Raw genomic sequence first — 13,129 nt, 5'->3', positions numbered from 1 at the left:
ATTTATATTCACAATTTCATAGTTGATGGTTCGTAAAATAAAGAATGCGGATTGAGAATTTCCCATCAGAAAGGCACAACTGTCAACTTACAACACCAAATTCAGTACATCATCAAAATATAGATTACAAAAGGAATACATGCTGCTTTCAATCAACTACAACACCTTAGATATTTTCTTGTACACACATCCCAAACCCCAAAAAACAACAAATTGGGAATTAAGGAAAAGAAAAGAGAAACAAGAATCCCAAAACAGAATTAAAAAAGAAACAGTTCTTGGGGGGAAAATAATGAAAAGAATACAAAGCAGATCATGTCTTCAGCAGAAAGGGAGATAACGAAATTTCCCAAAAATTCTTCAAATGTCGCGTTCCTGCGTCTTGTAATAATCTTTCACGGCGTATACGCGAAGCAGAATGCGCCGATGATGCCGACGCGATACGTCGTACTGTCTTCATTCTGGAGCAATATAATACTACAAAACTTTGCTGATTTCTGCAGTGATCAAACGCCGGTAAAATCTCAATGCTGCTGCTGTTCAAGTAGTTCACGAGTATTAACCACCTAATCTTTTAGAATTTTTCTTTACTTGTTTCTGACGAGACCTTAAATGGGCCACTAGAACCGAAGGGATCAGAGTCATCAAACGAATAGTTGCTGCTGTGGTCAATGCCCCTCGAGCTACTTATGGAGTCAAACCTGGTAAAGGTCTCTCCACGGGGTGACGAGGCATGGTCGTTTGTGCTGAACGAATCATACCTTGAGAAACTCTCGAACGGGTCTCTTGAATCATTGCCGTACCTAGGAGAATTGCCAGCCCTCGAAAGTGGGGTGCTGGGAACAGAATCCTCAAAGAACAGGTTACTCTTTGGGAAGGCACTTTCTGCACGAGGAGAGCTGCTTCTTTCAGGACTTGCACCAAAATCGTTAGAGCCGAAGAAATATTTTTCTTCGTTCTTTGCACCGCCGGGATCCTGATAGTAATGATGATAGAGTAGCATTACAAATAGAAATAGGAATTGGAAAGATGAAATGGAATAAATTTCAGCTCATAACTGTACTTAAAGTAACATAACACCAGAATTATACAGTGCTGATATGCTAGAGAAAGAAACTAAGCTGCCTATCTTAATCTTATTATGTTCTAAACAAATTATCTTGTAGGACAAGTGTCGCGAAGAAGAGACACATGGGCTCGAACTAGATATTAATAATGATAGTCAATGAGGACTTAAAAAAAATTCAACGAACGCTTCACTCCAGCTTGTACTAGATGTAAAATTCCATTTGGGAAATTACTGTCAAGCCTATGCTCACATACAGATCCAAAGAATCATTTTCTTGCAAAGATTTGATGAGAATTCCACAAGGATTGCTATGTCGTGCATTAAATTCAACAGGAAGTTGATGAAAATGGCAGTCGCATAAATATAATAAATAAGAGAAAGCAGGCAACAAAACTACTTGCCTTAGTATTGAAGCCCCACACTGAATCAATATCATCGTTGTTGTCAAAATCACCCCAAGAAGGTTCATCAAAGCCTCTGCAGATTAAGGAAAAGATGAGGAGCGCGCAGTGAAAAACTCACAAGTCAGTTTGGCAATCTAGAAAACTGAGCAATGTGACACTGTATGGCAAAAAACTAAACCTGTGGGTTTCAGCATCACCATCAGAGCTTTTTCTGAAATGACTCTCTGAGTATTCTTTAGACGGACTTTCGTATGTCCTCCCTGGACTTCCACGTGGACTCTTCGACTCATCTGCACTAAAAACTGATTCTGCATCAAAGGCACTAGCCTCGGCAACAAAGGGTTTCTCGGGCGTGGAAGCATTTGATGGGGAGTCTGGGGAATAGCTATGGGTTGGAGAAGAATTTTCTCTCTCAACAGATGCTGGCTTCCCATTTTCAGGAAGGGCAACATCAAAAGAAAATCCTGTAAAACAAAGAAGACATGTCATCCGTAATGCAAGAGTTCATTGGAAAAGCAGATTTTAACATTAGGAGGTGCTTGACAATTATGTGGGAATGAGAAAGGGTATGTGTGTGGAAGTGCAAGGGCAAAGATATGGGTTTCACCCCCCCCCCCCCCAAAAAAAAAAAAAAAAAATGTAAGAGATGCCAAACCTTCATCGTCAAACTTGTCCCAATCCTCATCCCATACCGCTGCTATCTCTGGGATCCCAGGTTGCCAACCTTAAGGAAAAAATAAGAATAATTGTAATGGCCTGGATTAAAATTATATATTAACCATAATGATTCAAATTCAGGTACAACAGAATGGATGAAGTCGATAGAAAGTAGAGGTATGAACATAGATCAGGTAATAACAACTCCATCCTTGGAAATAAAGTAACATACTAGTTCGAATAGTGTCTCTACATCAGGTGATTTGATGTTCATACATATATGACATACCTAGTGGGCCTCATGTGTTGGAAAGTTATTGAAACAATGTTCGGTATAAAAACTTGAATTATGAAGTAGCCAATGATAATAAAAGTTTGATACTGCAATTTCTTGCTCTAAAATTAACCACTAAAAATTGCTACATCCCTAACACAAACTTTAAGACCACCATGAGACTAAAAATCCAACCAGAAGATACAATCTCTCTAGCTTCCATAAGTTGCTCAGCTGTCTGAGGCCAGTAAGTATCCACCTGGCATCTCAAGCATTGATTCAAGCCTTCACCACTTCATTTCATGGCTTTTGTGTCTCCCTCAGCCTTACATTCATCAACTCTCTACCCTTCATTTTTTATTTAATCCTTCCTCTCCACTGGTTCCCATCTCAAAAAAATTATTGGCTGATCTTCTGCTATGAAACACCTATAACATGAGACTGCGGTCTCTATTTCTTCCTCTGCTTTTTTTTGCCCCTGAATTTTCAGCCTTACTTTTTGGACTTAAAACTAGATCCAATATAATCTTAAGTTCTTAACAAGAACACTAAATCTACAAATGCAGAAGAATAATCACTAATCAGATTAAGAAACAAAGCACACAGTTCTTTATGGGGGGAGGGGATAAGCATAAAGACGAACATTTTCAGTATGAGAGAGAGAAGTGGCATATGGAATTATGCAAATTTATAGGCAATACAGGATTACCTTGGGGAAGCTCAATTATTGCTGAGGACTTAACTTCTACAGAATGTTTCTTGCAGCGTTCAGCCAATGCCTTTAAGAGTTCCTCAAGATCGGATTGTATACGATCAGCACGCACCTAAAACCAGGTATGTAAGTTAAATGTAAACTTCAAACGGCTGTAGGGCATGTAAAAGACCAATCACCATCCTAGCTAAGCGGCAGTACTAACCTGAAGAATACCATCAGCACTTCCACCTTGTTCCATTTTGGTGATTGCTTGTTGTAACTCCATCTTCCGCTCCTATAAATATGTAATATTGGTTCTGAATCAATTTAACAGTAATCGCAGAGAGGGAGAAAAATCCAAGTGGGATACACAAAACCAACAAAAAAAAGACAATAATCATATTGGCTGTCGGTGGCCATGCAATTTTTGATCGAGTGTCGTTGATTCATGGGGAAGTGATGGTACAGACAGTGTAAGCGGTTCCTACACTGGGATGAACGACAGGATGATTACCATTTTCAATGATGCTGGTGGCAATCATTGGGATATGAGTGGGAAACAATACCTTGGGGTCTATGCATCATAGGAAAATTCAGAGAAGTTCACAAAAGAAATCTGAGCATTTCAGAAAAATGTGCTTTTAGAGTGGCAATGAAAGGTAGGAGATTTCGTATGGAATTAGGACATAATAATACTCCAACATAGCAGCAACTAGGACAAAAAGGAAATGTTAAATGGGGGATCAATGATATCAAAGTGAATCTGGTAGATGTGGCAATCAGTGGTCCATTTGCTGTAAGGTTTGGTGGATGAAGAGAGGTTATCTTGTAATCTCTCAACGTAATGGAGATGGGTACTGTAGACTGAAAAGACCGTGTCAAAGAGGTCAAGACTCAAGAGCAGAAATGAACAAAGCACCGAGGGAGCAAGTCTTCACAACCTTTTTTACCAAACTACACCTTAATATAATTCTAAGTAACTCAATAATCATAAGCTTAGACAAACTCCACCTCAATAAAATTCTAAGTAACTCAATAATCATAAGCTTAGAAAAACTCCACCTTATAAAATTCAACAACCATACAGCTTGGACAATCAGCCAAGCAAATAAGTAGATAATATGAACAAGACCAGCAGTAGGATCTAAGTAAAAATTGCCTGAATGTCGCGAAATGAAGCCTCTTCAATAGTTAACTTTGAATGAATTTCTGCAACTTGTTTGTACTTTTCTTGATATTTCTTCTCCAGCAACTCGGCCTGTAAATTAAATAAGTTTCTTCAAATAATCAATGATATTTTGACTACAGGAAGGTAATAGAATTAAATGTTAAAGCATGTATCCTGAATTCCAAACACACCTCGCCTTTGTCTGCTCTAGCCCTTTCTGTGATTTCATTAAGTCGATTATCACATCTACTTTTGTACAAAACCTGAAATATAATTTTGATAAAGATGGGAATTGAAGATAAATTATTGTAAATCATATGCATCACCAATGGAAATTAATTAATTGCAGTGATACATGATTACAAAGACAGCAAAGCAAACAAATATGTAACGAGTACAGTGGCGTACAAGGTCTTGCATTTTTGTTCGATAGTATTCAAGCTTCTCTCTGGAATCCAAGAGCACCTTGTCCTTGTTGTCAACCTACCATTCATCACAAGAAACTTATTATGCCAAGTTTATAGAACTTGCTGGTTAAAAAAGACATTAGTTTTCAAGTTGACAAATGGTTGCGATTAATTTGAAGGCAAGATACTTTTTTTTAACACACTGGCTACAAAACTTTCAGTCAACAAATATGGTGTGCTCATTAACATCCTTACACGAGGTACAAATCCTCATCAGCATTTATTTAGATTTCAGCTAGTTTGAGTGAAAACAGCACAAAAGAATCTAATTAATAGGGTCTTTTCCACCAAAAAATAGATAAATAGCAACATAATGGAGAGATACAAATCTTCAAGCATGCTCAAGAAAACAAGACAAAGTATAATGACTAGAACCACCTGAATCAGAAAAAGATAATCCTAGATACAAATGAAAGATGCAAGGGGATGGCATCATGGCAGTAGGTACCTTTCCAGTAGTTTCTGCTGCTTCTTGACCCCCAACATCCACAGAATTGGTGAGCCCATTACTGTGTTGATTGCCATGTGAATTATCAAATGTATGACCTCCAGCATTCTGATTGAATTGCATTGATCCATCAGCCTGAGAAACTACTGGCTGCATTGGTGGTCTTAAACCAGCATGTGAAACTGGTTGAGCACCAGGCAAGCCCTGCTGTGGTCTTAATCCTAAAAATCAAGAAAAAAACAGGCATCATGGAACAATTTGAAGGATGCAAATTAAAATAAGATAGCACGAGCCAATCAGTACCAGAAGCAGGACTCCATGCTATGCCCCCATAAGCTGTAGGTGGACCTGCCAAAGATACTAAAGTCTCATCGAGCATGACACTATTTGGGATCACAGATGGAAGAGGGTTTCCTTCCCTGTACCGCTCCATCAAATAGAGTGCAACGCAGAATTCCCTTAAGGAAAGCATGCTATCATTGTCTTGATCCGATAGATCCCAAATCTGCTTTAAGACCTCTGGAGATGATCGCATATATACTGGTAAGTGTGTTATCTAATACCCTGATAGATTTGTAATGTTCTAGGCCACACTCACACAGTCACACATCCAAAAAAGAAGTGGAGGGAGGAGATAGAAATAACAAATGAAGTTCACTGCAGAGAAAACAATAGTTGTACTTCCACTTCCTAACTCTTCGATTGGACGACTCAGAAATCTATAAACAGACTTTGACAAATTTAAATGGACAGAAGGATCTGGGCAAATATATCGACTTAGGATGACAGCTCACTCTATACTCCTAGAATATATTAGCAGCTTTATAATACGTTATACTCCCTCCGGAAAACATGTACATTTTGCCATTTTGCCGTCTCCCAAAAATATGCACTTTCCTTTTTTGAACACTACCCCACCACAATCCCTTTATATTTTATCCCTACTTTTCATACTTATTCACAAAAAAACCATCATGGCCCACCATTACTTTTGTTAATTAACACATTACACAATATAAAGTGGGACCCGTTCTCCACTCACAATACACTCATCTAACATTTCTTAAAATACGTGCCACCGAAACCACCACATGTTTTTCGGAGGCCGAGGGAGTATATGACAACATTTCAAACGGTTTTTAAACATGTACATAATCAGCAAGCATCAAGGTGCTTCATGAAATTCAACAATATTTCCAGAAGCAGAACAAGAGAATACACAAAGTATTCCATTTCCCCCTAAAAAAAATCCATCGAGATTCAAATAGTAAAGGAGAATTGCAAACTGTACAAGTTATGAAAAATAGGTGATCTTCCAGATAACCAGATAAGCTCATCATGGAATGGTGATCAACAGTAGTATGTGCAGAACCATAAAATTTCTGTAAGAGGAATATCACCAACTAAATCTAATCCTAATGGTTTGAATAGACTTAGTTACAGATAATTTAAGGTTATGGGATAACCACAAGGACGCAAACGAATGGAAATACAATTAACTTAATGCAGTTTAATAAGCATTCTAGATAAAAGAACAAAGACTGAAATACAATTAAAGAAACCAAGCTTCAAGTAATAAGCAAAATCAAGAAGCATAATATGAATATAACTAATGATCACACCTCTTGGCAGTCTCCAACTCAAGAATAGGTTACGTGCCTGATCACCAGTTATTTTCCCATCTCTATCGGTGTCTACTTCCATAAAAACTTTTGCATACTTTTGAATGCCAGCTCGTGTCATTTTTGGCCATGAAATCTGTGAGGGTTCTGGCATTGCATTCCCCACACCTGGCTGGAGTCCAGGTGTCAAGCCTGAGGACGTAACTTGAGTTGGAGCCTGCTGATTAGACTTGGGGACATATTGTGTCTGTGCAGCCGAAACTGTAGCAGATGGTTTTTTGAGAGTGCTCTGTAAAGCTTCAAATGGATCAGGCTTGGCCGAAGGCTGCGCACTCGAACTAACAGGGACAACGGCAGAGGATGTAGGCAGGCTACTTGTAGGTTGTTGTGGAACAGAAGAAACTTTTTGGGATGAAGACTGATTTGCAGAGAACAGATCACCAGAAAACATGCCAGCCGAATTAGGCCCAATACCTGAACTAACTAATGCTTTAGGATCCTTGGCGCCTGATAATGAAGAAAGTGGGTCTTGGGAATTTGGAGCAACTGATGACATGGATGGATTAACGCCTCTATCCAAGACTTGTGTAGCAGGTCCAACGGAAGCTGTCCCAACCGACCAACTGTTATTTGAGTTCGGAAGGCCAGCGGCAGTCATGCCTCCAGAAACATTAAGACCACTAGCAGCCTGAGGTGGACGTGAAGCAGGACCAGTAGGCATTGTTATAGGCGGTCTCATCTGGTTACCTTGAGAAGGGAAAAATTGTGGGTTCATATTTGTACCTGGGGGTACCTGGCCATACTGCTGGTTCATTCCAGTACTAGAAGGTTGCAACTGCCCAAATGGCCGGTTCATACTAGTGTTTGTAGGTGGGGCCTGCCTAAACTGCTGGTTCATTGGATTGGCAGGCTGTCCCTGTAAAAGCTGCTGGTTCACTCCCAAACCTTGAAGGTACCATCCCAAACTGCTGGTTCATACCAGTAGAAGAAGGCATCGGTCTAAGTTGTTGGTTTATGCCTGAAGTTGACAGAACTGTTCCAGATTGCTGGTTAAAGCTTGAACTAGGAGGAGCAGGCCCTCTGAATCCAAGACTTTGAGAAGATGGTTGGGAAGTGGCGCCCACCTGTGTCAAAGGTGAAGCAGCTACTGGACTTGGCTGTGGTCCAGGGGTAGCAGGTACATTTATTTGGGGGGGTGGGATTTTGGCAGAAGCCGGACCATATAAAGCTGCCTTAACAATATCTGGCGTCAATTCTCGCTTGCTTTGAGCCACTGTAACAAGCTTAAGAGCGTTATAAAACTCAGGACGACTGAGAAAACCAGTGCGGTTTTGGTCAGCGTGCATCCATATCTGCAGCAACAAGTTCAATATTGAATGAACATCAGGAACAACATAATCATTAAACAAATCAGGATAAGATAGGGGGACCACTGTGACATAGCTGCTAGCTGCGGTTACTCAAACAATCCCCAAAGTGTAAGACAGTTATTATCAAGAACAGTTTACTAAGTTAACAGACAGTCCTAGTATTTGGATGCAATCCCATCCCACAGGGCCACAGCTATCATTTGGGAAGGTGAGACGTTCCATTTATGGAAATTGCTAGAATGAATGATGCAACCCAGACAAAAATTAAAGCAAAGCCCTCCAATTCACTGATACCACTTCGTCTATCATGGAGGTGCTATGTTTACCCAAAAACCCAAAAGACGAAAAGGAAAATGCACATTATAACATTGTAAATACAATCTTGGGAAAAGACTTAATCGTATGTCATCTCTCAATCATGATTATCGCAATCAACAGAAAAAAAGAAAAACCTTTCTTAAACCTCTTCCGTATTGAGTAGAAACTTCCAGACAGGAAGTAGGCAATCCAACTCCATTGCTTAGTGCAATCCAAACATCACTGTTACTCCCACGAGTTCATCACTTTATACGACTCTTAAAATCCAAACCAGCATTAACAAACATCATGTTCCCTTCCAAAAAAAACTTTCTAAACATCCAAATCCCCCAATATTAGATACAAAAAGCTCAAATTTGACTGACGGATCCCACGACATGTCAGCCGAAATTACTAACGCAAAGTTAAGTAAAACTCGCAAACTACCCAAATTAAGCTAAAAACGAAACATAAGGTAATCAAATTGACCTGCGCAAGAACTTGTCTAGGCAAATTGGATCCCTGCAGAAAAGCCACCGCCTCAACTCCACTGATCCGGCCGTCGCGATCCGCATCCGCCTTTTGGAAATACTCCTCGAATTTCTCCATACTTACTCCCGCCATTACTTTTGCCCCTTCTCCAAACCCTAGATCACCACATTACTCCGTCGAAAGCACTGTCACCGGTATCTATAGCTCCAAATTCGCTACGCAATCAGCTCAAACAGAACTCGGAATTGGCAATTTGAAATCAACTCGTGGGAAAAAAGGGGAATTCAACGACGGATCGAAGGAGAAAGGTAAGCGAGATGGTGCGATGGAGATCGGAGAGAGACGATGTAACGAACAGTAGATTTAACTTACCCTTTATGTAATTAACTTTATTGGTCGAAATATTTTTCATGGGGAATATCACAAGGTACAACATTGGATATCTAAAAGTACAACATCGGTTTGCACGATTTTCTCTTTTCTTCAATACCCGTAACCCGTTGCAATATTCGGTAATCATACGAATTGATAATTTTACTACATAAATATAAATATTAAATATTATTTATAAAATATATATATAATTGTATGTCAAATATTACTTGAAAATTGTTATAATTATATCATTTTATTTTCTTCTCTCTTTATATATACACATATTAAAAAATTATGCATGTTACAAACTTAGTAAATTTTGGTGAATTTCTTCAAATTTTGAAATTCATATTATGCAAATATATTATTTATTCTATCACAAATTTATGATATATTTTCTTATAAGGTCATTAGTTTCAACAACTAAAATAAAATGAATATCCTTATAAATACTACATAGACATTTGTTGATAATAATAATACACCATAATATTTCATTGAAATTTTTAATTTAGACATTTTATGTTTTGTTTGATGAATAATTTAGACAAAAATATTAATTACTCACTCCGTCCATAAAAAAAAGTATCTTTTTGCCATTTTCAAACAACCACAAAAAATAATTCCTTACCAATTTTTGAAATTTATATCCCATGATTGACCGTTTTTTCCACTAATACAATTAATTATCATTATTAACATTACTTCTTAGATGGTATCCATTCTCCACTCATAATATATTCAACTACTTTTCCTAAAACTCGTAGTTCCCTATGACTATTTTTTGTTGACAAATTATCTTATGATATTAACAAAAATATCAATGGATGGACATTACTATTGCATGATTTTGATAAAGGTTATTAGCGTGTAAATGCACGAATTTTTAGTATCTTTTATTGTAATTTTAAAATTTCAAATACACAAATTTAGAGTTTGTTTGACTTGTTTATGAAACTTAACTGATTGACGATCTTAATTATTTTTTTTGAATTATTTTGCGTGTAAAATACGTGAACTTTCAGTATCTTTTTAATTTATTTTGCGAATTTCATGCTTTTCAGGTTTTTATCACATAAATCATTTTCCCAGTCTTTCTATCTCAGTCAATTCAATAATTATTAGATTTAAATATCATATTAAAGCTTTTCAATTTTTTTACACAATAAAAACTTTGAATTCACCTTTTAAGCATAACTAATTGCAACACAAACTCGTTGATAAATATGACACGATATAATTTTTTTATCCAAATATTGTATTAGAGCCTTTCAATTTCTCGTCATAAAAAATAAATTTGAATTATCATTTTAATCATAACTATTTGCAACACAAACTTGTTGAGCAATTTGAAAGAAATAATTTTTGTGACTACAAAAAAAAAAATCAGACGGACAGTTCATGTGGAAAAATAGAAAATTATGAAAATTCATGTTATACAAAAATAATATGAATTAAAATTGACACATGTGTGCCGTGTATACAATAATATATTATATGGACGCAAAGTCAATTATAATTTGACTGAAATTGCCCACTGTCGAAAAAATCAAATAAGTACTAAGTTTGTATATTTGGATTTTGATAAAAAATTAAAATACTAATAATTTGTATATTTATATACAAATAACATTTAAATGATAATGCCAAATAAAATGAAGTTATTGTACTATACATAACAACAACCACTATGATCATGGTCGACCTGCATCATAATTTTGCATAATTAAAAAAATATTTTAAATACATCAAGGAGACCAACTATGGTTGGCTGTAGGGGTGTGCAGAAACCGAACCGACCGAAAATGAGCCGAACCGATCAGTTTTCGGTCGATTTTTTTATATTATTCGGTCGATTTGGCCCAAAAAATATAGAAATTTCAGTTTTTTCGGCCGATTCGGTTTTCCCGAATCTGGTCGGTCAAAAACCGAACCGACGGAATATATAATTATATATATACTTTTTAATATTTTTATTGTTTTAGAATTTTATTAGTCAACTAATACTCAAGACAAACCCTAATTCATACTAATCTCACTCTCATTTTCTCAATCTAGCGGCGCCTCTCTCTTCCCCACCCTAGACCTCGCCTTCCCCCCCACCCCCCAGGCCCCACCGCCCCAGTCCACTTCCCGCCTCCTCTTGATTGCCGGCGCAGACCAACCCAGACCACGACACCGCACTCGCACCCTCCGCAAGCTAGACTGCGTCTCCAGGTCGCGCCTCCGTCCTCCCCTCCAGATCCCTATGACTCCCGCTGCGCCCCAATCAGCCGCACCTCCGTCCGTATCCCCTCGATCTGCCTCCAGCTTTTGGCTTTGGATTTGAATAAGCAATTGTTGTGGTTGAGGAATATAGAGGCTTTTTGGCTTTGAATTTGGGATTTTTTGACATTTCACTTCCTTCCAGTCCGCCACAAGTGTTTCTTCACATTTGTGGTTGAGCAACAACTTTTGGCTTTGGATTTGATTTGGAATTTTTTTTTATAAATAAAATAGGAAACGGTCGGGTCGGGTCGGTTCGGTCGGCCGAAAACCCAATTTTGATCGGTTCGGTTTTCGATCGGTTTAAAAATCAGACATCAGTCGGCCGGTTACTTTTTTATGAGGTCAGTCGGTTGGTCGGTGGACTAAATTTTGGTCGGTCGGTGGGCCGAACCGACCGATGCTCACCCCTAGTTGGCTGCCAACAAGAAAGAAAGGGGATATTAATTTGACACGTGTGTGCTGTGTGTAATTCTTGGACGACACATGGATGCCAACGCAACATTAATTTGACAGGTATGCAAAATTCCCAAATTGCCCTCAACGAAAATTGGCTGAAATCCCTATAGTTAAGTAATTTAGGCGCCATTAACCCTTAAACATCCAACTAATGAAATAATGATACATTATCAAAATTTTATCACAAAGCTAAGGAGACCACATGTCTCATTTTGGTTCCATAGAGATCATGATCGGTCGAAGCTTAATTGCAACAATTAGATTTTTCTTTTTCTTTTTTCAATTATATCTAATGACATGGCAGATTCCACCACTGACAAATAGGTTGCTGATATATGCAATCTGAGCATGCGGTTGTACGATACCAAATGATGATAGATGAAAATACAACAAATTAGTTTGATCTTGTTAATAAACAATTTTTAGGGCTTAGGTACTCACGACACTTCATCAATTGATTTGAAATACCACTAGCATGAGGAGTGGATTTTTAAAATGGCCACTTTCATATTGTAAAGATAAAAAATGTCCACTAAAATAAAAAACTTAAAAAATGTCCACTGTTACCAAAATACCCTTCACATTAAAAATTTAAAAAATGTCCACTTTACATCACCCCTTTAAAAAATCCCGCATTTCACAACCAGTGTGAATTCACAACCAAAATTTTTTGGTTGTAAATTCACAACTAGTCGAATTCACAACCAAAATTTAATTCACAACTAGAATTTTTTGGTTGTGAATTCACAACAAACAAATTCACAACCAAAATTTAATTCACAACCAGATTTATATTGGTTGTGAATTCACAATCAATCGAATTCACAACCTGAATTTAATTCACAACTAGAATTTATTTTGGTTGTGAATTCAAGTAGTTGTGAATTTGAGTTTTTAAAGTTTGAATTCACAACTAAAACTAGAATTTATTTTGATTGTGAATTCGAGTTTTAGTTGTGAATTAATAGATCTGGTTGTGAATTCAAGAATATTAATTTGTGAATTCATAGATGTGGTCGTGAATTCAAAAACATTAAGCTGCTGTGAATTCATAAATTTGGTTGTGAA

The 13,129-nt window shown here is 37.5% G+C and overlaps 1 protein-coding gene across 1 annotated transcript; it reads right to left on the bottom strand.

Annotated features, from left to right (window-relative positions):
• Positions 1-33: 33 nt before the first annotated feature.
• LOC131010991 (uncharacterized) lies at positions 34-9,345 on the bottom strand. Its single transcript, XM_057938719.1, has 14 exons — positions 8,960-9,345; positions 7,749-8,155; positions 6,804-7,624; positions 5,485-5,700; positions 5,182-5,402; positions 4,675-4,749; positions 4,458-4,529; positions 4,258-4,356; positions 3,322-3,393; positions 3,114-3,228; positions 2,129-2,197; positions 1,652-1,937; positions 1,471-1,546; positions 34-976 (listed from the first exon to the last, which is right to left on the bottom strand). Exons 1-14 carry the CDS (start codon positions 9,092-9,094, stop codon positions 575-577), a joined length of 3,066 nt encoding a protein of 1,021 aa, XP_057794702.1. The 5' UTR covers positions 9,095-9,345; the 3' UTR covers positions 34-574.
• Between the last annotated feature and the right edge of the window lie 3,784 nt (positions 9,346-13,129).

This window comes from Salvia miltiorrhiza, chromosome 2 (assembly GCF_028751815.1).
Source record: "Salvia miltiorrhiza cultivar Shanhuang (shh) chromosome 2, IMPLAD_Smil_shh, whole genome shotgun sequence".
Taxonomy (NCBI): Eukaryota; Viridiplantae; Streptophyta; class Magnoliopsida; order Lamiales; family Lamiaceae; genus Salvia; species Salvia miltiorrhiza.
This window is presented reverse-complemented; position numbering and strand designations above follow the sequence as displayed.